This window comes from Aptenodytes patagonicus, chromosome 3 (genome assembly GCF_965638725.1).
Source record: "Aptenodytes patagonicus chromosome 3, bAptPat1.pri.cur, whole genome shotgun sequence".
In the NCBI taxonomy this organism is placed as follows: domain Eukaryota; kingdom Metazoa; phylum Chordata; class Aves; order Sphenisciformes; family Spheniscidae; genus Aptenodytes; species Aptenodytes patagonicus.
In genome coordinates, this window is record NC_134951.1 from 60697243 (window position 1) to 60723490 (window position 26248).

At 37.8% G+C, this 26248-nt stretch overlaps 1 protein-coding gene across 15 annotated transcripts in view; it reads right to left on the reverse strand.

Moving 5' to 3' along the window:
* TRDN (triadin) overlaps window positions 1–26248 on the reverse strand; it is a 239830-nt gene that overhangs the window by 22596 nt on the left and 190986 nt on the right. For 13 of the 15 annotated variants that reach the window (XM_076333512.1, XM_076333516.1, XM_076333514.1 and 10 more), the window contains 10 exons: window positions 18297–18323; window positions 17179–17226; window positions 11825–11869; window positions 8827–8844; window positions 7106–7153; window positions 6212–6232; window positions 2462–2488; window positions 1347–1382; window positions 1096–1140; window positions 94–141 (listed from right to left, as the gene is read on the reverse strand). In XM_076333512.1, the coding sequence (XP_076189627.1) occupies window positions 94–141; window positions 1096–1140; window positions 1347–1382; window positions 2462–2488; window positions 6212–6232; window positions 7106–7153; window positions 8827–8844; window positions 11825–11869; window positions 17179–17226; window positions 18297–18323 (363 nt within the window). The remainder of the gene's footprint in view (window positions 1–93; window positions 142–1095; window positions 1141–1346; window positions 1383–2461; window positions 2489–6211; window positions 6233–7105; window positions 7154–8826; window positions 8845–11824; window positions 11870–17178; window positions 17227–18296; window positions 18324–26248) is intronic. The other 2 variants (XM_076333511.1, XM_076333520.1) reach the window with 2 other exon arrangements.

Genomic DNA, 26248 nt, shown 5'->3' on the forward strand with positions numbered 1-26248 from the left:
CCCCACCCCCCCCCCCAACAAAATAAAAACAACAAAAAGAAAAATTTTGGAAAGCAAAAGGAAGTTCCTTTACAATAAAGGAAAAACATATACCTGATGTCAGGTTGTGATGTCGTGGAGCTTCTTTTACTGGTGGGACTCCTAAAGAACAAAACAGATGGCAAATTAATCTGCAGTTTCAGGTCAAAATATTTAAATAAATTTCAATAAGAAACATGCTAGTTTCTTGGAATCAACTCACAGATCAGAATCTGTATAAAACAGATTGGCTTTTTAAATGTGACTTTCCTAGTAAATTATTTAAACATAGAAATTTTATGTGTAGTAAAACCATAGAAGCAAACTGCTTCTAGATACTAGTTTAGCAAACTTGCAGCAGTACAACTAACCAACTGTTATCCTTTGAGGTTCCAGGACTTCAATACACAATGTTTATATGCAAGTCACTGTCTTTCACCAATGTAGGGAAGACATTTATGTCTTAGACCACTAACTTAATAAATTAGTGTAACTTATTACTATTAATTATCCTCAGAGGTATAGCAGAAACTGTTTCTCTGTCTGGATATTACTGTAGGGAAACAATCAATCAAGACAGTGCTGTGTCCAACAGGTTAGTCAGAATACAGGTGATGATGCAGTCTATCTTAATTGTAAAAAGCGCTTCTTGTTATCAATGTAGTTATGCTACAGTATGCAGCTGGTGATCTAAAGCATCACACAAGCTATGGAGATGAACTTTGCATCACCTCACTAGGGAGCATAACAGCAGACTAAGTGGGAACTACTAATCCTAGTAGTCTGTGGATAGAGTGCTGGAGGACCCTGCGGACAGGCTAATGCTGTACCAGCCAGGGAGGGTCACAGGCAGGGCACTGCTGCAGCCAGATTGGATGTGTTGATGGAATCCTTGATACTCATGGGCAAGGGAGCCATCAGACATTCAATTACTGGGGATTTATGCACAACTTCATCATTTTGGCTTACTTGCATATATTTAGAAAGACTAACAAAGCTCGTCTTTCCAATCCCATGAAAAAATCCTAATGTTTGCATTTTCATTGCTGTTTGCAGAGATTTTCATCCCTTTATTACCTTTGTTTTTTTCATCTTTCAGATGTTTCTTCTCAATCGTTTTTTCTAGCAAGGAAAAAGTAGCACAGTTCAAGATTGATAAATTGACTGCTGAATAGATTATTACCTAGAGTTTTCAAGTAAAATTCTTTGAAAATTAACACAGATCTTTTTGGGGTTGTTTCAAATAGCAATACATGCACAATTGTAATCTTATACTATTTTTATTGTGATCTTCTACATATATATGCACACACAGAGTAAATTCCTACCTTCTTTTTCCTTAGCTGTCTTTGTTTTTTTCGTGGCTAGAAAGATTTGCAAGGAAACAACATTAAGCGACAGGCATCAGAAATATGGGGCTCTTACAATAAGTACATTGCACAGAGCTGATCTCCCTAGTAATTTCCATGGAATAATAACTGTGCTAAATGTGTCTCATGGCATGTATACAATGTATCCAATATTACAGCAGTGGCTGCTACCCTTAGTGGCAGTAGCAGTTCTGGGCTTTCTGAATAGTCATTGGAAATTGTTTGAATGTTGCTGGTTGCAGAGTAGTTTGGAAACTCCTGATAAAGGCTTTAGGCACTAGAATTCTGTAATTCCCTAACTACTGCCAGAATTCCTTAATTATTGGCTCCCAAAATGCAGCAGGGAAGGATCCCTCTGCCTATTGCCTGCTTTTTACTCTCTTTCCCGGAGCAATCTCGATTGTCTGAAACAAATAAACAAAAAACCCCCACCCCAGGATATGGAGCTAGATGGACCTTTAGAACCACCAGATGTGACCATTCTGAAGTCCTGCAGCACTAGATTCTTTCTGATTTATTTTATTTAGTTTATTTTTCTCTAATTGTACATTCACTTAGAACATGTTCTTTTTTCTTTTCAGCATCCTTTTCCCCAGCCCGCAAAAACACAGACATTTGGTCTGTGACTCTATTCAACAAGGCAGACTGAAATTAAGCAAGGTGTATTGCTTCAGGCATCTGAGCCCATTTCAGTATTCCCTGTTGACTACAGCAGAAAACTGGCAGGCTGCCTTCGAATTGTTCATTTTCACTTCATATCACCCAACCAGTTGTAATAACGCTTTGTTCAAAGGCTTCTGGTGCATGTGTTATCTGATTAACACTAGCTTGCTCAGTGCTGATCACCTGTGTCTAGCTCACCAAAACATGCTGCAGAAGATGAATACTGAAAATAACATAATCAGCCGATCAGAACAGTCTTTGGTAGAGACCTGTGCAGCTGCAATGCTGTCAGTTTGCCAATGCTGGTTTACATCAGCATTGTTCATTGTTGATGAAAAATATGTATTCATCAACACTGGTATGTTCATTCATTCTTTCCATAAGACATACCAGAGAAATGTAATATTTACCTGCTGTTGGGATTTCACCTGTTGGCTCTCCAGGAAAACAATCAGAAATGAAGAGGAAGGGGGGAAGGAAAAGAATATGAGGTTCAGTACCATGCTTTTTCAAGGCAAGTAACCATTTAAATATATCTCTTTCATCTGCAACTTTTCTGCAGGATATTAATTTGCAAAGAAATGTGCCTTAACAATGGGCATGTACACAGAATTTCACACTGAAAGCTAAGAGTCTCACTCTTTGAAGTACTATAATCCAGCATGCAATGGTTCCCGCAAATGCAAACACTGTGCCAATCAAAGCTTTCCGGCAAGCAAATATTTAAATAGAGTTCTTTTTAAATGTGCATTCAAGGTTATAGCTGACTATGCTATTTTCAAAAAAATGTATTCAGTTTAATTCTTACCTCTCTTTTCTTATCATCCACACATCCCAACCAAAGACTGACACTGACCTTAAATAGCTGGCATTCACCCCTCTATAACTGTTTCTCCTGCATTATCAGTTTGCTTTGCCTTTTAAGAATAAATGCACTTGAGAGCACAGCACCTAGCACAAAAGAAAAAAATATATTCCTGTGCTATTATAATACCCATAATAATAAATGAAAATTGATCAATGTGATGGGATAGAAATTTCATGGTATAAACCATCATTAGTCTTTTTAAATCAAAGGAATGAATTAAATTGTGATTTGGAATTCAATAATTTTTTACACATTGCTACTTCATTAGTCCCAGTTTTATTTTAGAACACAATTTTAAGGAAAGAGAATAACCTCACTAGGCAGGAAAAACCTTTATTCTTTGAACCTAGAGCTGCATAAAAAAGGAATATGCTCACAAAACATTTCAAGGTCTCCTTTGATGGAATTATTTTCTTCATGCCGAGTTTTGGCTTCAGAAGAACATGAGGTTCTACAGCTCACACCAAGGTGAAAATGTTTCAGTCAATGTTTTTTCAACAGGAAGACTGAGCAATTAAGCATGATTTTCACTAACACAGCCCAGGAAACTTTCATTCATGTCTTCATTCATAAGGAGACTCATAAATGTCAGTGCTCAATACTTAGGCACCACAGGCATTCAGCAAAGGCCAGTTCTGCTGCTATTAAATGCTAGCATGCTTAAGTCCTTTAATATTTACATTTCTGCTTACGATTATGCTCACACGTGCTGAAAGCTGATACATTACTGCATGGTGACCCATAGATTAATACGTCTTCTCATTTTCACAAGAAAAAAAAAAAATTGTCTCAGGCACCAAATCTAGGAAAGGGGTTCATGCCCTCACTCCTTAACTGAGGAGTTCTTCCTCTTGATTGCAAAACACGGTTTGGTATTACTTCTTGCATGAGTAAGAAATGCCACCAGTTTTGTCCTCTGTTCAAGGTAACCTCTCACAATTTGAGAGTCTTTAGTCAGTATGCAGGGAGTAAATTCTGAGTTTCATTACACATTCAAATTTGATATAGGATCAATTGCTGTCAAAGACCCTCCTGCGTGCTAAAACAGAAATAATGAAAAATAAGATAGTTTATTAATTACTTTTATAATTGCATGGTAATTCACTTAGCAGGTTACTATAAAAATGTATTTGTTGTTAATTTGGGGACTTTTCAAACTCAAACTTGTATTTCTGCTTATAACCTGTCATTCATTTAATGACACAATCTCTCTACTCATTTAAATCCCATTTACTTTTACAGTAAGACTGCACAGGGTGTAATGTGTGAATAAATTTGGCCCAGGAAAAGTGTATGGATTTATTTTACATTTCTACTAGACCTGAACTCCAAAATCAGTGAGCATTTTGTGTCCATGGCTATATCTCATGCTGAATTACGTGATAGCTATGTTCATGTTACGGCGAACATACTGTACACCTGGCTGAGAAATATATGAAGCAAAACTATATAGAGCTCCAGAATAAAGAAGGCAGTGATCCAGCTAAGTGTTCTTCTTTGAGTGGAAGAAAGTAATTTAAAATAGATAGCTCTGGTACTTAAAATCTTGAACTAGATATATTCAAGAATGGTTAGCTCAAAATAGGCACTGTAAACAGAATTACTTTTGTATATGATCATAGGTCTGTTATTGTTTTTTCTTTTCTCTTTTTAATTTTTTTTCTTTTCTTTTTCTAAAGGCACTGTTAACCTTTATAATGATTTCAAGCAGCAGGATATAAGGTCAAGAATGTGCTACAAATATCCATCTGCAAAGGTCAAGGGAAAATATCTTGGCTGTTCCTTATATTCACAATATGCCAGGGTAATATAGCTCTTGATAAAAAAGCATTTTAGACAGTGATTTTGAGTTAAAATGATCCTTATTGCAGAAAGCATGAGGAATTAGTCACTTAAATGTCTGATGGTTCTCTAATAGAAGAGAGTGCCATCAGTGGGTGTCTCGAATAAATCAGTGCAGAAGACATAAAATGTCAGTGAAAAGATCCAGTGAACATAAGACTGAACAAATCTGAATAATGGAATCAAACAGAAGAAAATTTACGTAAAATACTGGCAAAAATGGAAATAAACCCACCAATAGCTTCACAGGAAGGAATAATTTTGCAATGGTGACTTGAAAACTGAACACTGCAATTCAGGATTGCAGGAGATCCTTCAGTGTGGGTACATTTCAGCTGTTTCGTGTTCCCCCTTTCCCTTTGGAGCTGGGGTTCAGAATAACACTGTGTCTTCTGATAGGTGTTTAAGAGTGAGTATTCATCTTGTCTAACTTCAAGCACCTAACATAGGAGACTAATTTAGGAAGCTTAATGGAATCAGTTTGCCTTGCCTTGTTGTCGGCTTCTGACCTGGTGCAGGAAGAGGTCTGTGTCTCATGGGGCTTGGCCTTGGTTTTGGATACTCTTTATAGATTACTTTGCATCAGAATGACACGTGGTTTGGTCTTGATGTGCCAGGTGCAGTACAGAAAAATAAAACAAAGATCCTGTGCTCAAGAGGCTACAACTAATTCATCTGTGAAGGTCCATACTTCAACTTTTTCACAATTCAAAGCATGCAGCTTAAACACTGTCCTTCTGATTGTTGTCTGATCATGATTTGCAGTATGTAACATGCAATGAGTATGCTTGCCACAATAAGCATAAATCCCTGTCTTTATCTATTCAGAAGTCTTACTGACCTTAACAAGGACATTATCCAATGACTTCAGTGGAAGTCTTTGTTATGCTAGAAATTCCCCTTGAATCCTCCTTAAAACTCATCTAAAATGGAAATATTCCTTTCTCTTTTTTAATTTAATTTATTTTTTATTGAAGTAGGAAAAAAAAGTGTATTGAAACAAGGCCAAGAACGTGCTTAGTGAATTCACGAAATAAGTCATTTCCAAATGGTAAAAGAAGTAATGAAAAGGTTGTCTAATTCAGTTATGCTACATGCCATTTTGTTATTTTTAATAAACAATATATTTGCATAAAGATAAATCATGTGTCTACACTCATCTAAAATCACCAGAGCATCAATTATGCTACTAGCATAATTTACTTTGCTTTTATAAAAAGTAAAAATTGCAAACAGAGTTTGACTGTTGCAGCTTCACAATATTAAATTATAAATGTACTTAGTTTTGGCATGTTCAGCTGTTACTAAGCAGACTGAGTACAAGCGTATCTGTAGTATAAGCAGGAAAATAGCATTATCTAACATGACAAAATTGCAACAATGTAAATTGAGAAAACATGCGTGAGAAGAGAAGTTTTATATTCCGTAGGAAACAAGACATGACACGTACTTGCAGTGTTTTTCAGTTTGACTGGGAAGTAAAAAGAGGAAAGAAAAATGGTCAGAACAGTCAGGTGCAGCATAATGCTGTTATGGTGGAGAATGGCTTTATTTGTTCTATGTATATCAAACCATAATTTTTAGTACTCTCACAGTAATTAATAACAATCTAATGACGGATAATAAAAATAGGGTTGTTCTTATCTACACATGATAATTGCTGTGCTAGAGTTAAGGATGAATAATACTAACAATAAGAATTTTAATTCTTCACTAATTTCCTTTCACTGAGAAGCGTGGAGAAGACATTTTTTAAACCCGTGGTGATTGCTTCACAGTGAAACTGAACAGTGCTGCTTCCTATACCTACGGTAATTTTGCTCTATCTTGTACAAGTGAGGCTGTATGGGAGTTATGATATGCAGAGACATTTATCATAGACGATGGATAGTGCCAGGTCATGATCTGACTAGTATATCATATAATATCTGCTATGGAGGAAAATCAAACTGTTTCTGGTCCTGAGAAGTTGACTCATACAGGAAGGCTGTGAAGTCCAAATAAATGGCAGATACCCACAAATAATTAGTGAAATGAAGCTATTTAAAGCAAGCACTTTCAGAAAAGGGTTCAAATTCTTTGCTGGCATAACTTCTTTGATATCAGTGGAATTACAGAAGCAGAAATTTGACCTTTGATATATATGTCTCCAGAAAATGACAACAGGCATTGCAAATACATACTGTGCTACCTTAGCTATGGTATGACACGTCAAGGCCATTCTATACAGCAAAATAAATCAAAGGACCATGATTTTGACATTTGTCATATGCAATTCTATTTTGCAGTTTTTTTAAATAGCAGTTTCAAAAGTAATGAATGCATAAAATGCAGAAGTGCCTACCTGGTTTTGTAGGTGGAACTTCTTTTTCATGTCTGACTGCTTTATGCTCTAGATAAAAGAAACAGCATAACAAAATTGCTTCTAAGTTACGTTTTGTATGTTTTTTTTTTAACTAAGAAAGATTGCATGTATATTTTTCAGGTATAAACATTATTTTCTCTTGCTTCATGCTGTTATTTTGGAAAAAAGCCGCATGAGGAGTTACTAACAGATTATCCACTGAGGGATCTGCCACAAAATAGTAAAGTTCACTAGTACTGCACATAGTTCCACACATATAGCTACTATTAATGTTACTAAGAGTTATGCATGTATCTTAAGGAAGAAGTCAGTTAATAGAGGCTCCCCTCAATTTCTGAAATGTAATTTGTATCTAATCCATTTTTGTTATTTGAAAGGAGAGTACAGAGCAAACTCAGCAACCATTCACTCGACCTTTATGTTGTTGAGTCAGATATACTTGAGCTGAATTCCCAGTCTCAAACACATCCTATTCCGTATGAATAAATTATTTCTAACTGTGGAAAATTAGAGAAGTAGCACTGCTTGGTAGGCAATGCAACTTTTTTTTCCCCTGCTCTCCTTTCTATTTCATTATTATTGCTGGAAAAAATGAGAATTTTTGTTATGTTGCTGGAAATCGAAAAGATGAAGAACCTTTGTTTTAAAAACAAAGGCTAGCACTACATAATTTATACAAAAGTCACACCTGCTTAAAAGTAATTGAAAAAAACCCACACCACAGATCTCATAGCATAGTAGCAGCTGTGCCAAATGCATACAAATAGGGGCTACAACACATTTTAGAGCTGAGGAATCAATGGACAGCTATGCTGGCCTTGTTTCCAGGTAATGTTTCGCACAGCTAAAAATCTGTGCATCAGGTTCTCTTTCAGCAAGGAGAAGGACACAAAGGTGGGCTGTAAAGTGGAAAATGTTCAAAATGTGAGTAGCCCCTGAAAAAAAGGCAATATGCCTCAACCATTCTGCTACTTAGGTGAATAATCGAACTCCTAACAACTGTGATTTCAGGAGAAGATATATGCCAGGAAATGCCGAGATGAAGACATGATAGGGGATTTCAAATGGGAAACAATTTTATGAGGTGTGAATTAAAACTTATGTCAGTGAAAAGTGATATTCTTCCCACATCTGGGCTTTTTTTGAGCGTGGGATTTGGGGACTTAACTGAATATTTTTTTTTTACTTTTGCAGTTTACCTTGCATGCTGAAGGCATGAAAGATATAGAAAGTTAACAAGCAGACTGTGTGGTAAGTTAAGGTATGGACTCTCTTCAGTTCTTTTTGACTGAGAAAAATTCTAGATGCAGTTATACTAAAATAAAAAATGATTTTCTTAAATGTGATGATGTCTTTCTTTTTCTCTTTTTAATTCAGCAGGAGTATTTATTCAACCCAACTAATTGCTAACAGTGATTTTGAAAAAGCTTGTCACTCCTGTATTAATTTTTTTTGTTGAGACTTGTGATATAAGAAGCATAGAACAAGTTGATGCCCTGTACTGAAGCGATTGGTTATGGCAAATGGACTTTTAAATAGCAATGACAAGACAATATGTTAAAAGAAAATAATGGAAGGTATGGTGATAAAGACACGATAGTTTTAAGCAAAACTAGAAATTGCTAAGGGACAGTTTCCATATGTTAAAGTCAAAAAAGCCACACATATCAAATTTTCTGATCAAGGTAGGTACCACGTACTTGCTGGCTTTGTCTGGACTACAGAAGACAAAAGAAAGTAAATTGTGATATTTAGATATAAAAAGAAAAGAGTCTACTTTTTTTTTCTTTTTAATATTCAAATATTTTTATAGCAGTCAGTTCCCGCTTGTTCTTAGCTTCCTCTACTTACGTAAAGATGCACAGCATTCAGGCCCCTAAATGCAGGTAGGCTCTAACACGTTTAGACCTTTGTAAATCCCACTAGCTATCAGCTCCTGCCGAAATAATGCAGTATCCTGTCATTATATGATGTCATATCCGACACCAAGTTGGGTGGGAGCGTTGATCTGCTCGAGGGTAGGAAGGCTCTGCAGAGGGACCTGGACAGGCTGGATCCATGGGCCGAGGCCAACTGTATGAGATTCAACAAGGCCAAGTGCCGGGTCCTGCACTTCGGCCACAACAACCCCATGCAACACTGCAGGCTTGGGGAAGAGTGGCTGGAAAGCTGCCTGCTGGAAAAGGACCTGGGGGTGCTGGTCGACAGCCGGCTGAACATGAGCCGGCAGTGTGCCCAGGCGGCCAAGAAGGCCAAGGGCATCCTGGCCTGTATCAGAAATAGTGTGGCCAGCAGGAGTAGGGAAGTGATCGTGCCCCTGTCCTCGGCACTGGTGAGGCCGCACCTCGAATACTGTGTTCAGTTTTGGGCCCCTCACTACAAGAAAGATGTTGAGGTGCTGGAGCGTGTCCAGAGAAGGGCAACGAAGCTGGTGAGGGGTCTGGAGAACAAGTCTTATGAGGAGCGGCTGAGGGAACTGGGGTTGTTTAGCCTGGAGAAAAGGAGGCTGAGGGGAGACCTCATCGCTCTCTACAACTACCTGACAGGAGGTTGTAGCGAGGTGGGTGTCGGTCTCTTCTCCCAAGTAACAAGTGACAGGACAAGAGGAAATGGCCTCAAGTTGCGCCAGGGGAGGTTTAGATTGGACATGAGGAAAAACTTCTTTACTGAAAGAGTGGTTAAACATTGGAAGAGGCTGCCCAGGGAAGTGGTGGAGTCACCATCCCTGGAAGTATTTAAAAGACGTGTAGATGAAGCACTTAGGGACATGGTTTAGTGGGCATGGTGGTGTTGGGTCGATGGTTGGACTCGACGATCTTAGAGGTCTTTTCCAACCTCAATGATTCTATGATTCTATGATTTAGCACAGTAATACATTTATGTATTCCAGGACCATTTCTTCCTGTGTAACAGTGTAAATCAGAAGTAGCTCCAGACCAGTCAATGTTCCAATGGTTGGAAATTTTGGGTGGGATACAACTGATTTGCAACATCAAGAAAACATTCATCTACACTTTTAGTCATGAGAGTGCTAGTCATCTCCAGAGGATAATTCATACCATTATAAAATGTTGGTTAAAGAAAGACGGGATGACCTACCCACTGTTTGTGTTTGCCTGTTTCAAGCTCAACAGGTATTGATCTGAAAACTCACAAGTTATTTTGTAGTGGCTTATGTTAAGATGGCCAACCTGAAATACTACGTTTTCAGTTTGGTTCCAACAAACAGGAAAAAGACTTGGCAAGTATCTGATGCAAACATATCTTACAAAAAGTAGTCAAGTCATGATATTTCTAGCAGTTTTGTTTCCAACCACTGCTAAACCACAGTTTGAGCCTTCTGATTTTGCTCACAAACTAAAGATGACGCTTAGCTGACCCTAAAAAAACCCTGTGAATTTAGGTGTGAAAATCCTGTAAATTCAAAGATGTCGTTTTTTCCTTCTCCAGACTTGTTTGCCTATCAGTAATTGCTAACTCATTAAACGTTCAGGTTAGAAATATATTGAAGTATTTTGCAGTAATTTCTCCAATTCTATTAACATAATCATAATTTATATGGTTTTGAACAAGCTACAGCAGTTTATGAGCTGATAAAAACTATCAAAACAATATTTTTATTGGATAGAGTGTTGTAAAACATCACTTCATAGTAAAATGATAGATTATTATGAGAGTTCTTATAGAAAGCAATATAAACTCACAAATTACATGAATGTTCACAATTAGAGACAGAACCATACTATTCTGTACATCTATTCTGCTACTGAAGAGAAGAAAAAAACCATACAAAATGAGAATGGAAATGAGGTTGTAAACAGCACCATTCAGCTTAAAACAAAACAGCATTTTACTTTATCGAAAATATTCATCATCATCACCATCACCATCATCATCATATCAAATGAAAATCTGTTGTTGGCATCATTGTCTAAGATTTGGCAGTCTTTCATTTTATGTTTGGATCAAGGCTACCCCCGGTAGAAATCAAGAAGTTGATATCTAGAAAAAGCCTTCAGAACAGCTTTGTGTAGACTGTCAATGATGATGGGAATGTTCTAATTCCTTGGGTGACCCTTCAGGGCTTCTATAACAATCAATATTACTTGAATCTTTCCTGTCAGCATTATTATTACAAAACCTGCAAGGTATAAATAATAGAAAAGACCCAAAGACTTAGAGGTTAGTTCCAAAAACATTTTCCCCATGAGAAAGCCAGTTTAAGACCCATCCAAGTCCCTAATCCAACAGGTGATTCACCCTCCTGCATCACTCCGTACTTGGGCACTGGTCTCTGCGCTGTAAATGCAGTTGCTTCAAAGATCTAAGTTTAAAGAAAAAAAACCCCACCAACAGCAATGCCTTACAAGGATATTTGGGATCATTTCAAAGATCTGATTTACAGCTCCACCCCATTTCATTAGCCCTGCTCTGTCAGAGAGGCTAGAACAAGCAGCCCAAGAGCTGAAATGTCTTGACCTGGCTTTGTCATTGAAAAGACTGTTCTTAGAATGGTATCTGCAGTTGTCACTCTGCTGGATTTACTCTAAGAAAGCTTTATCAGTCAAATATTTAAAAATACTGTAAAAAAATGATTACAATGCAAATGTACTACATTAGAAGAGTCCTGAAGAGCGTTTAACAGCCTCTCTTACCCCCTCCCCCCGCCCAAATCAGGAGAGAATGGCTTGTTCCTACCTGACTTCTCAGTGGGAGTTGTCTTTTGTTGTTTAATTTTCTCCTCTGTATTGTGAAAGCAGCATTAAAGTTAGAAATTCACACTGTGTTAGCAAAGGTCCATATAACTGGAAAAATATTTCTATATATGATATTATACATATGGTTCACAATGACAAAATAAATGCATGCATCACTACCCCATTGTGGCACTGTAAAACAGCACGTATGCATTATGAGTTCTGACTGCATGGTGAGACCATACACCATGGAAAAAAAAAAAATTACTGGGCCTAATGTCTCAGCCACCAGAAAACAGCCACATACCTGGTAGTGTCTTTCAGGTAGGCACTCAGGTGGAAACTGTATTCTAATAATAAAACTATTATAAATTTGTGGACATCACCTTGCTAAGTGTCTTAAGTTCAACAGTTTGGTATTATACAACACTGAGAACTTCCGCTCAGATACTGCTTAACCACAATTAAGTACGGATGTATCCATGTGTGTCTGCACTCTGAAGACGAGAAAGGTACGGAGACCCCCAAGCACATGCTAACTCGCAGAGCCATACCCACATGGGACAGTGCCAGTCTGAATGCCAGTTCATACCACCTGCTACTGGACAAGCTTACCTAGACCCAGCTGGATATCTGTCACAAAACCTTAGAGCAGCCCTGAGCTTCTTCTGCTGATCTCATGAGAAAAGCTGCCCAGGTTCACGTGCTCTTGAGCTGCCTGTGGCTTTGCTCAGCACAGTTGTCAGATGACATGGACTCATGTCGACATCAGCTACCAGACCTGAGCTGCCTCTCCTCCAAGCAGGCTGGTGGATGAAGCTTCACGCAGAGGTGCAGGCAGGACTACACCTTCTGATCAGGTGAGGTTTGTCTTAACTGCCCAATGGCCCAGTCAGGTGGGAATTGGGATGTTTGTTTTTGGATGTCCACTCAGAGAGAGTTGGTTGACTTGAACTTTCCCCTTCCTGATCCTTTCATAGCTCTGCCCCCATTTTCTCTCTTTTCCCATACCTGAATTCAAACCCCTTTCCTAACCCCTACCTTTCAACATTCACATACATCACTGCTATTCTTTTTAAGTATGTTTAAGACACATTCAGAACGTATTTCCCCTTCCTCTCCCTGAGGGAAACAGTTTACAGTCACATGCCTCTGGCCCCTTCCTTTTCCCCAAGACCTCTGCGAGGCATCAGATTCAAGCTGACAATGGCTGGGTGGAGGTCAGGTTGTGCAGGAATGTCTTGTCCCCTGAAGCCATTCAACTCATCTGAGTACTAGTTGGCTAGAAACCCCCCCGGGTAATCTGTCTGTGCATGCACAAAGCTGCTTGCCTCCTGAATACGAGCAATGTTTCCAGCCTGGCAGTCAAACTTGTTCTTAAACGAGATGATGGAGGGAGGTACGGGGAAGGCAACGAGTGGCTAGAACCACCTGTGAATTATCAGATCCCTGGTTTACCCATTGCTGTACCTATGTACCCTCAAACAGTCAACCTCAAGAACTGCTGCTTTTTTTTGTGGGGGCTATTCCTCTGGAACCCAAATGTCCAAGTTTGGATGGTAAATCCTAATCTGCACTCTGATTAAATATGTGGATAGCACAGTATTTAGAGGAGCAGACTGTTGAGTGGTCTCAACATACATGACATCTCCTTTGAATTTAGCATGTAACCTTCAGAGGAATTTTTTCTGAGGGCAGAGAGCAGGTTTATCTTCTTCTCTGTGCTGATTTCTTTTTAACTTAGTTCTCTGAGGTTCCCAGAGGTATACACTTGCCAAAGAGGCCTAAAAAGGCATTTATCATATGTCAATAGATGGAGAAAGAGCCTAATTGCTGTACAGTCCATGTTTCTCATCCATAACACAGCAGCATCCAGTAAAGCTACAGTGCAAGTATGGACATGAAACATACAATATTTGTGGTCTGGGTTTTGTTTGTTTGGTTTGGGTTGTTTTGGTTTGTTTCTGGAAAGAAATCGGTACAGATGGGGGAAAATACAGGGAGGGATAAAGCTCCATGGTTACGGATCTCTTCTATTCTTTGGAAATAAAATATAGCCTACATTTCTATGCTTTTCAGTTGTCATCTGGTAGGTGGCGATTTAATTTCTCTTCACTTGTATTAAGTTTAGGGATTTTTTTTTTCCCCTTACTCCGCTATTGTTATTGTCAGCTTCTTATGAAAGCAGTGAATTAAAAGATCTCATCTCCATTTCATGGCTGTCTGTGAAGTTAGAAATAGTTTTATAGCACAACCAGCAGCTTGAAGATGCAACTTGTTGAGATAAAGTATCCTCTTTCTGCTCTTAGATGAGCTTTAGCATATAACAGTGCATTTTACTAATTTAGACTGGGGTATCAAGTTTTCCATGTACCAATATACAAAAAAACCCAGCATGCTGATTTTAAACATAGGCCCTGTACCATCCACTGGATTAATGACAAGTAAAGCTCAAAAGATTTGGAGCTTCTCTTTCTTTGGCTATTATCCCTGCTCTTTTGAACACTAAATAGGATATTTTTGCTTTTTCTAATTCTGGCGAGAATTTACAGCAATGTTTGCTCTGTCACTCTAGGAATCAATCAAATGAGTCTGTGAGTAGATGACATGTCTGATCCATTTAAAAGTATGGGAGGGATTTTCTTTTTAAAATGAATTCGTTCCTGAAAACAGAGTGTCTTGGACAGGCTTGTGGACTTGCATTCATCTGGGAATAAATACAGTAATTCTTTGGTATTCATTCACCTACCTATTCTGCAACCTAACCATGCAGCAACTATTGATCTGCTGATTCCACTGGAGAACATCCTGACCCGTTTCCTGGCAGATCTCCAGGAGGTGACTGTATGGCTTTTTTCTCTGAGTTTCTAGCCATTGGTTGTAACCAGAAGGAAAACTGAAGGAGCAGATTATCAAGACTTAAGGAGAACACTGTCTATGAGGGAACACACTTCAAGACATCAGGAAGCTTCACAAAATCATTTCTGTTCACCAGAATTCAGTATGAAGAAAAGCAGTAAAAAAAAATCTGATGAGGACAATACATATTATTTTGGCAAGAACACAACAAATATTTCCAATTTCTCATGTACTTTTTGTTTATTATATCATGAGAAGTCTGGAAAAAAAAAAAAAAAGAATTTTTGATGACCTCATAAAGCTACAAAAAGTCCAAAATATTTTTTGTGAAGATTTCAGAAAAAAATCAGATTTTGTTCTGATTTTGCATAAGCGCAAAGTTTAAAGTTTTGAAATCTTTCATTGGAGAGAATTTCTTTCCTCTGCAGAGCTCTAGTTTTGCAGCACTACAAGCATTAATAATCATTTTTCCTCAGACATATCTAATTTAAATGGAAAAATATAAAGCTGTAAACATTTCTCCGTGTATTTCAAGCAGTTTCAGAAGAATTACATCAGGAATGAATCTCTTGCTTTACTTGCTCTCACACACATACACAAAACACCCTTTAATTTAAACATTTCCTTACAGGATCAATATATTTTCTGAAATTCTCTAGTTTCTCAGTCATGTGGTACTTCTAAGTCTGATGGTGGGAGGCATAGGAACAATAGTCTGAAGCTGCTCTGAATCAAGGTGAAAAAGAAGGCCACCGTTTTGTGCAGAATGAGGCTTTTCTAATTTAGTCTGCTAACTCAAGAGCACTCATTGGCACACAGCAGGCAGAAGCATTATCACCAGTGCTTGCAGATTAATACTTCCAGTCATCAACTGAAACTCAAAACAGCCAGTGCTCTCCAAAACAATGGTTAATCACCTGAGAAGAGATCTTTTATGCTAAAGGAAATTTAGCAAGTCTTTTTTTTTTTTCTTTTTCTTTCCTTCAGGCATTTAAATTCCAAGGACTCTAGTCGGGAATATACTGTACTATACTAGAGTAAGCTCCTAATCAGTCCAATGTACTGGTTTGTGACATGATGCTCCGATGTTTGCAAATGCCTCACCAGGGAAATTTATTTTTTTGCTGCTATCTGGATGAGATCAGGCTGATTGTGCAGCAGGACCGATTTCATTTTGCAGGAAAGGTCAGCGGTCATGCCACCTGCCTGGGCGACCCACTGTTTGGCGGCTGCTGACCCCTCTCAGGATGCACAGAGCTGGATGGGATGGCTTCCTCGCTAGGACGTTCCTGTCTTGGCTGAGCCCATCCGCACCCACCTGCTGGCTGAAGCACTCCGCTAGCTGTTAATACATAAAAAGTGGTCAACGAGGCAAAAAAAAAAGCTTGGCCTCTGTGTCTTTGAAGGCTGGAGTGAGAAACATTGCTTTTTTTCTGCTGTTGACTCAAACCCAGCAATACAACTTCACTAAATCAGCTACTCAAAGCTTGCAGGAAACCTCAAAATGTCTATGGAAATACTTAACTTACAAGTAGAATATTGTATTGTAAAAACAAATGAGAAAAATAGTAAATGCATACAAGAAATTGTTTTCTTTCAAAAAAAGAAGCATAATAAAAAAAAGGCTTCCTGCTTATCATTGAACACAGAAGGTTTTAAGTGGTTTATCCAGTCCCTTATTCATGAGCACTTCATTTTTATGTGACGTTCAAACAGCAGCACTGCCAGCAAAGGTCGATGGGAGGCTGATACTTGCTTTTCAGTGCCCACTGTGTCTGGTAAGACCACTCAGGAGCGATGTAAGCAGGGCACCAATAGCTGAGTTTTCTATGAGGATATCCTCTTAGTCTTGCTTCTTCGCACCAGACCCAACTGTGGATCCCTGAGTGTCTTCCTCCTCAAAAAGCATGGTGAGGCACAAAGCCCTGGTTTGAAATGGGTACCCCTGTCCTGCTCACCGCAGTCAGTTGTCGCTGGTTATTACTTGCAGTTTACCTGAGTGCATAGTCAGCCCAAGATTTTTTTTTTTAATTGTTCAGCTTCTGTTCTTCTGAGATTCAGAAACTGGAGGCTGCCTCTGTGCAGGCCGTCATGTACCCAGTGAGATTGTAGCTCCTCCTTTTTGGGGACAGAGCCATTTCAAGTAACAACTGGTTTACAAGAAAGGCTGAAATGGCGTAACTCCCAATATTCCTCTTTGATGTACTGAAGGGCAGTAGAGAACTCCTTCCCCAGACTCTGGAAAATGGGTTTTGCTAACACTTTATAAGCTGTACTGCACCAATGAGAGTCACAGGAACCATGAAAAACTGTGAAAGCTGAATCCTAGTTAAATTTCACCCTCATTTTTGCTTCTCTCCCAATTCTGAAAAAGCCAATGACACAAAGCAAAATAAAAAGAGTGCCTAGCTCAAGAAAGTCTCCAGGTTTTGCAAACCACAGAAATCATTATTGAATGGAGCCTGGAGTAACTGGAAATTAAGTTACCAAACATACCTGGCTTAGTCTGAGGGACAGCTTTTTCATGTTTAACGTGTTCATGCTCTGCAAATAAGAACACCACTTATGTTAGAGGGCTTTTTAATTTTTAGGAGATTTAAAAAATAAAAGATTCTCTTTATGATTTTAAAAGATGACTTTGCATTACATATTCACACTAGACTTGAGAAGAATTTTTTGATAAATATCTTTCTTGAGAAAAAGTATTTAATTTATTTTTTTCCTAAAAAATAAAAATAATGCCAAAGAAAAATGTTTTTATTTTTTAATGTGGTTTAAGAAATCACAAATTTCCATTCTGTGTTTTTTAGAAATGTCATAGAATTTTTAAAATTGTGAAATGCTTCCACTACTCATTTAGATTGCTGTCATCTGTCTTCTATATAGAAAATTTCTCCTTGATGTTTAATATAGAAATCATGAAAGTATATTATTACAACAGAAGTAGGGTTGTTTCATGTAGAATGGCAAATAACAGTTCAGTATATTGCATAAAGAAAAAACAGCTTTCCATATTTCTCTGCTAGCCTGAATCCCATAGATATATTGTGAAGCAAGAACAATAATAAATATTATACTATATTAAAATATAAGCTGTATGCAACTTTGTGCTATTTAAAAACAGTGTGATATCCAAAACCCAACATTATGAGACAGAAAAAAGAAAGCTATGGAATTTCAGAGGAATGTTAAAAATATGTTTCATTCTGATTTATAACAGCTATGTCTAAATTGTGTAGCAGGTGAGGGCTGCAGGATACCAAGAGATAAATCTCTCTATTGCCTGGATCAAGCCCTAGCCAGAGAATTGCAATGACCCTTCCTCATCTGTGTCTCCCTTGATTTTTTCCAGTGAGAAGCTGCCATGGAGGCAGAGGGCACAGGTAGGTCTTACCCAGCCTGAACTGGAAAACAGTTTCCACGCACATTGGGACCTGTGAAACACACCTGGTCCTGCATTACAGAGTCATTGAAAACCATTTTGATAAGTCAAAATTTCCTGTGAGCTTGTGTTGATGAAGCTCATCTTAAGCTGCTAAAACTTTGGCAACATAAAGGAATACCTTCCTCCTAAAAGCTGAAGTAACAATATTCTTTATCAACTTGATACTTACTGTGTTCGTGAGGTTTCTCTGAGGTAGCTAGAAGTAAACAAAAAAAGGTGTATTTTAATATTTTTGTGACTGTAATGCAGGATTTAATGCATTTATTCATGACGTTTGTAGACAGGTAAAATAAATGTTCAGTGAAATCTATATTAAAATGTGCGACAGTTAGCATTGCTTTACTTATACTATCTACCCCAACTGGGACACTTAGTTAAGGAACACAGGCACCTTAAATTCCTCATTTAGCCAATGTTTGATGCAAATACCTCTTGAAGACTCTGCGCCTCCTCAGTGGGCTGAATCACCCTCACTAAATGGTGACCATATATCAAACCTAGGGCAACTACCTTGCTAAATGAGGTGCTCAGTTCAGTGCCCACTAAGAGACAGGGCAAGTTCAAACCATGAGGTGCCCAGTACAGGACAAAGCCAGGCAAATTATTTTGGGCTGAGTGAGGAGATGACACCTTGGGCAGTCTAAATGTAAGAGTCCCTGACAATTGCACCTGCTCTAGTGAGGTCAATGAATTTCAAATGGATTCAGTGATACTCCAAGGAGCAGAAGGACGTATTTGAAATTGTACTTAATGTAATTAGGGCACATCTGAGTCTAAGGACTCAGCATTTCCTTGCCACAGCTCCTAAAATTTGCGCTTTTTAATTTTCTAGTTTTTCCCAGAAAAAAGAGATGAGGCAAAACTGAAAACTGAACTAATACTTTCCATGGACCTCAAGAGAACGTTTCTCAGGTAAAGCGAGAGCTCAGGGAGCTGTACCCAGTGCCATTATTGGTGCTACAGAAGGAAATGAAATGTCAAGACCCACCAGCTGGATTTTTCTTCTTGACTTTTGCAAGACACCTGTTGTTTTTAAGAGAATAAAAGCTCTACCACCTGCATGTAGCAGTCCGCTGTGTGTGAAAGAGTGTAATCCCACAGAGAGATGCAGCAGTGATGGGAATGAGCTGCCTTTGCAGACCCAGCACCACAAGCAATAATTCTGCTGCTGTGAGTTCCTGGGCTGTCATTCACTGAGCTCCTGAGCTCCCACTCGGGGCAAGAAGTAAGTAACTGCTGTGCAGGTGGGTTTTTATTTTGCTTGTTTTCCCTGCAGTATAAAAATGCTCCCATTTTATATCCAGTCTCTATTTAATCCAAGTTGTTGCTGTGTGTTTAAGGAGACAGCAACTGGAGATGGTGTGCAGAGCAAAGCAAAAATAACAGAACATTTTTTGGGGTAATAGAGACTAAAGATACAAATTAAGTGTATATACTTGCTCCTAAGTGAGAAATCAGAAATAAGAAACAGCAGAAAAACAGGGATCCTATGACAAAGCCACATTTGTTATCTTTATGTGCGTAAGAAAACCTTCTTGTAAATTTAGGCTCAATTGTTTTGCCTAAACACACCCAAATCCACAAAAAATTGTTCCCTAAACATAGAATCATAGAATCATAGAATCATTAAGGTTGGAAAAGACCTCTAAGATCATCGAGTCCAACCGTCGACCCAACACCACCATGCCCACTAAACCATGTCCCTAAGCGCCGCATCTACTCGTCTTTTAAATACCTCCAGGGATGGGGACTCCACCACTTCCCTGGGCAGCCTGTTCCAATGTTTAACCACTCTTTCAGTAAAGAAATTTTTCCTCACATCATAAGCTTAGGTAAATTCTATTGCAATTGAGTATCCATGAAATATGTCTGAAATTTGTAGAGGAAATTAATTTTGTATTGTGTCAAAAGGCATAGCGAGATATGCTCATCTAGCTATGATTTTCAATTTGCAAAAGGAAATTCATGGCAAATATTAAAAAAAAATCTGAACTTCAGGGGCTGGTATAATGACTTACATAACTATCACAGAATATTGTGTCACATAACACTTTCAGTAACCACCAACAATGATCAGAGCTAGGCCACTTATGAACGGTATTAACTGAAAGACCCTTTACTGACACTGCTGAATGAATTTTACAAGCAAGCTTTGATTATAGCATCCTTATCTCAGCTCTGCAATTTGTTTTAAAACACTAAAATCAAAACAAAACCATTACACCTTAACTTTCTAGTAAATCTAGTGCAGTTATTTCCCTTTTTCTGCTGGTGAATGAGAATCACAGAGAATGTTTAAAGCAATAGGAACTCAGCCCAGGTCTGGTCCCTCAAGTTCAGGAAGGTATCTTGTGTTGCTCTTGTCCATATTTTCTGTGGAGGTATTAATTAGCCAAACTCGTGTAGTGTCAGTATCCAGCCAGAGCTTGAACACTGAGATTACTGCTATCAGAGGTTTGCCTAAGAGCCCAGACTTCTTTTTTCTGGCGTAATGCTCAGAAATATTTCTACCGCATATTTTAATGAAATGATGAAGATTTTCTAAAGTTAAAAGTTTTTACAGGATGTGTTGGCTATTCTAAAACATATCTATATTTTGTTGGGGAAAAAAACAAAGTGAAATTTTGAGATGGTCTTTAGGCCATAAAGGTAAACATTTATATTTTGCCAAATCTGCTAACTATGATTTCAGTCCATTCAATATTAATCTTATCCTTCTTATGTGTCATATTATCTCATCAAAGATGTAATTCAAATGACTTATACAGTAAGCAGGAAGCCAAAAAATTAAATCCCAAGAACCTTAGTTTCATTTTTACAATATCACAATTGTCTGTAACACAGATACCCTGATTTTTAGTCTACTTAGTGAAAATGGGAAGAAGATGAAAGCTAAATGTCAATGACCTAGTCAGACTTTCCAGAATATTTAATGATATATTATATGGTATTTAACCTAAAGGGTGAGAAATGAAAGGCTGTATTCTGCTGCTCTCACTCATTTCATGTAGTATCTTGCACTGAAAGTAAAGCAGCTCTATGCAAGTTCTGTGTTTAAATAATATTTCTTTATACAGTGCCTAGATAAGCTGTGAAACTCCATGCTGCAAAATGTGTGGATGTTGAAATTTTTCACGATTTCAAAAAGTGACTGGGCAAATTAGAGAAAAATCTACCAAGTGCTCTTAAACATGAAGATATGGTTTCTGACTTAGGAAGTTCCTGAGCTGAGGTCGTGGGAGGTCACAAGGTGATCTCTGTGCGGCTGTTTTATTCCTGTACTCTTCCCTAGGCGTTTGCTGCTTTGGCCATTGGTGGAGAGAGGGTGTTGGGTTAGATGAACTCTTGGTCTCACTTCAAACAGCTGTTCTGATGTTATTAACTAACAGGACTACCTGTTGGGTAAAGAACTGCTTGTTGTTCACAATGTTAGAAAATTCAGTCCTAAGTAAGTACTTTATCTTTATCTGTTTAACATTTAAAACATATTAGAGGAGGAAAAGGGTCAGATTCGGATCTAATGAAAACAGATGGATCTTTGATGAAATTCTTGAAGCTACATAATATCTGCACTGGATGAATGAAATTATCTGGTTCTACCCTCAGCAAAAACGTTTTTGAAATTTATTTTGTGTCATTCTAAATTAAACTTGATAACCGGGCTTGGTAGTTATCTTGCTGTTTTTCACATTCACTTCAAATTTTCTTTGACTCTTGCCTGCTATTCTGAATGCCAGAAGGGTATTAATTATATGCGGCATATTTTTTATAAATTAGCTTCTGATATGGGTTCAGAAAAGAAATCTTCTGGTTTATTGAACCATAAATTGGTAAGGTTAAAAGCAGAACATGCTTTTTGATTATAACATGTCTATTTTCCATCTGGATAACAGTCATTTGCTGTTCAGACAGCAAATATATTTGTGTGCACACTCTGTAAGAAAAGAATATGTTGTGCAGGAAATGAAAGCAATGCCAGAACTATTTGTTTTAGTGAAGAATTACAAAACAATAATACATGCTGTAACTGAGAAAATTATTTCTAATTGGATAGTTACATGTGTATTATAAAAAAGAAAGTTACTTTCCATTAGGCTAAGTAAGAGCCTGGTTCACCTCTCATTAAAGAGAGCACAAAGACTCTTTAACAGGATTTGGACTGGGCATTAGACAAACACATCCATGACGTCAATCTGTAACACGTTACAGGCCAAAAGAGGAATCAAGATCAACAGGAGTCTTTTAATGGAATTCTCAAGATTTATGCCTTAACCTTCCAGTTTATACATCATGACGAAGGATAAATCTTTGATTTCCTTATTCAGGCTAACTAAGTCCATTCTCCCTGAAAATGAACTCTAGACAAACCAACAATTCGGCCCTTAGACAAACTAATGGACATTCCTCCTTCAAAATTCAGTGGGAATACTGTAGTCTGCAAGAACTTAAGACGCCACATCATTCTGCCTAATCATCAATGAGCTTTTAATTTAAGGTTGAATAAAACAGTTTTGTTGTAGTCAGTGCAAGGTTTTTCAGACTGTGGAGCAACTGTGTTATCAAAAAGTCAACCAGAATAAAACATGTTCCTCACATTGGGCCAGTTCAGAATGTCTCAGATGATAACAACTTCAGAAAAAAAAGGAATTATTAGGATTTATCACTCTGTTCAAGAGCAGCTCCCTGCCTTTGTGAAGTTATTGTCTGTACTCTTTGTCATTCAGAGGAGAAGTCAAACGTTCCCACAATTTTTCTAGATCAGCAGACTTGATCCCTCATATCTACCTGTGTCCTACTCAAGTCCTGCTGGCTGGCTGAGCAGCTGGCAGACTGTACAGAAAAGGCAGTCTAATGAGCATATGTCAAAAAATGACTCTTCACAAAACAGATTAGCTGCAGCAAGCTTCCTATACAGAGAATGGCTTGTGCTCACCCTGACCCCTGCTCTACGTTAGAAAATTGCCTTGACAGTGTATGGCAAATAGTTACCCTATGGATGGGTCAAAGTAAAGAAAGCAAGAAGAGTGTGGTGCTGGCATAAATAGAGGAAGTTGGTGTATGATTATATTGAAGTGCATGCCATGCAAGCCTTGTCCTTACAGGATCTCTTAATTCCCTACAGCATTCATTTTACATTTCTGGTTTACTTTAAACCTAGCATTTTCCAGGATATTTGTCCAGGTTTCTACACATTAAGGAAGTATTATCCCACATTAACATGACAGGTATGAAATACTAAGTGATTTATCTAAGGCTATCTGGAAGGTTTGCAGGGAAGCAGAGAACTCGAGCTTCCAGCTAGTGCTTTCACTCTTAATTCATTAGTGGGGAGTGCTCGTCTGGGTCTGTGCAGCACCACAAACTTCCTTGGACCACTGTTTCAGCAGGACTCCTGCGACTAATGATGATAATAGGGCAAATGGTTAAGGCAAACCCTCCTAAAATACCATGGTTTGCCATTATAATTAATAATTCACCACTGATATTAGAACCTGTAGGATATTCACTTGCAACAGACTGATGTTTCTTTCCACCAGAAAAGGTGTCAGGCTGCTCTCATAATGCCTTCTGCTTTGTTTCCATTACCAGAGCAGCCTGGCACAAGATATATGCCTTCATAGGGTTAGGATGTTTGTGTCCTTGCTGTTTGGTTTGCCTTATACCTCGGGGCTGCAGAGTGAAGAATGAGCTGACTCTTGGTTTTGGGGGATTTTGCTGCTGTTGTCTAGAACAACTTGTTTTTTAAGACTTATTTTTAACTGGCAATTCAAGAGTACCTTATATAACTGGGAAAATCAAAAAGTAGTTCAGAAAGAGGAGGGAAGGGAGAAACTTTAGCATGTTTAGTAGAAACTTTAGTAGAAGTAGCAAAGAAGTATAGACATTTCCAACATTTTAAAACAATTTTTAATGAGAGGAATTGCTTCAACTTGAATCTAAGGTGCATACCTGTAGGGAGCATCAGTAATGATCCCAATCTTTCTCTGTTTCCCAGTTTGTCAGTTAAACAATAGAAATGCATTGGGAAATGTAAGTCTTGTTGAAACAGCAATCTTGTATGATAGCACTGAAAGCTAATGTCTTTAAAGTACTATAAGTCTTAAAATCCCAGGAGGACAAATCTTCCATTGATGGAGCTGGAAAGAATAAAATTTCAGTCAAATGTAGATGAGGTACATGTGCTGCATTAATGCATTTCATCTTTAGGCACGTGTGGTGAAAGACCTGAAGAACTTCCTCTCAATATCATCCTCAGCTTCTGATGTTTTCATGTGCTCTTCCCTGAAATTGTGGGATGGGAACATACAGATGAGGGAGAATATGCTTAACAAGCTTTCACTTTTAGTAATATCAGTTTTACATTTGCATATAGCTAAGGCAAAACATAGCTAAGCTCAAGCCATGCTTTATTGCAACACAAATTATTGACTCATAGAGGGTAACTGAGTGAAATCGGGCAGACTGAGGTGCGTAGGATGTTAGAGTGATGACTTTTTTTTCTGAATATTGATTTTAGTTTATGCAAAAACAGTGTTGTTCACCATTCTATATAAACAATTGGAGCCAAAAGGAGCACCTCCTGCAGATGTTAATATTCATCAATATTTGAATCTTCAGTCTATTTCATAATGCCTGTTACTTGTGAAAGATGCCAAACTAATCCCCTGGGTCCAGATTCCATGCAAATACTTCGAATATGAACTTCTTTGTTGAGGTCCTTCTCAACTATGACTAGATTTGTAAAAGTATAATCATGGCTGAATATATATTTACATATGTTATAAAATAAATGTAAAATAATTGTCATTAAGACAAAAATAAGATGACCTCATGAAAATCTAGAAAAGAAGAATTTTGGAGAGATTAGTTGATATTAGGAGTGGAGAACAATAAAAAATAATTAGCTTTTGAAAAGATGGACTTTTCCCAGTGTGCTACCCATATTAGTATGGTGATTAAAGCAGAGGTCTAATGACTAGCTTCTAGAGGCAGAACATCCTGAGCCATCTTAGTTCCTCATTAAGTGCTGATCACTGTTTTTGCTTTAATTACAACTTTGTAAGAGCACATTTCTGAAAATGATGTCTGCATAGATAAAAAAGGAAATGTAGATTACCACTAGAAGAACTGTTAATTCTGGAATTGCATCTGAATAGAATACCTCTGAGCATTCCTTTGCAGACATCTTTGTGCAGAGCAATAAAGTAATAGTTTATCCCATGGGGAAATTTTTAGCCAATTAACCATGTGTTATATGGATATCCAGGTGTTTAAGCATATTATGCTGATTGACAGGTGGGACTGTTGCTGACATGATGCCAATATACATGTATTACACCTAATTTATAACACAGGCCACCAATTACACAGATCACTCTTTCTTCAGAAATCACAGCTGTTTCATAATCATTAAAATATTAGTTTAACTGTCTCCATTTACTGGTAGCAGGGGCTGAATAGATTACTGTTGTACTTTAAGGGAAGTAAGAATGATTAACAGAAGTTGTAATCATAACTGCAATTGAAATGTTATGCCAGGTCTATCAATATGAATTGTTTTGCAGGTTTGTTGTTATAGAAGACATACAAAAAAGTATAATCTCAATTTTACCTTGAATGGATTATAAAGGTGTAACCAATGACAAGGTTTAGATTAAATCCTGTTGAGAATAAAATTGTGGGTATTTTTTTAAAAAATTGATGCAAGTTAGCATCATTAGTTTTACGTGCCTTAACTATGAGTACACTGAAAATGAGGTGCTAAGGAGCTAAACATGGAGTTTGCGGCTTAATGTTAAGAATTCTAGATTAAATATTTGCATTAGCCCCTCCATCTAAGTACAATGAGAGTGGGTATTCAATCAGTTGTTAAGATCTATAAATGACTTGCTGCGTTTTCTCACCTTTCTCCTCTTTCGATGTCAGATTCTTAAAAGAGAAAAATTAATTAAAGGTTTGGGGAGGGTTGTTAAAATAATTAACAACAAACTATCCTGATGTTCATTGCAGTTTGTTTTCTATTTTTGTTACTAAACCTAAACTATGTTCCTTGTTATAGTTAAGTCAGAAATATAGGTATCTCTGTGGGGCAATACTTTGCATTCTGACAGATATATAAGA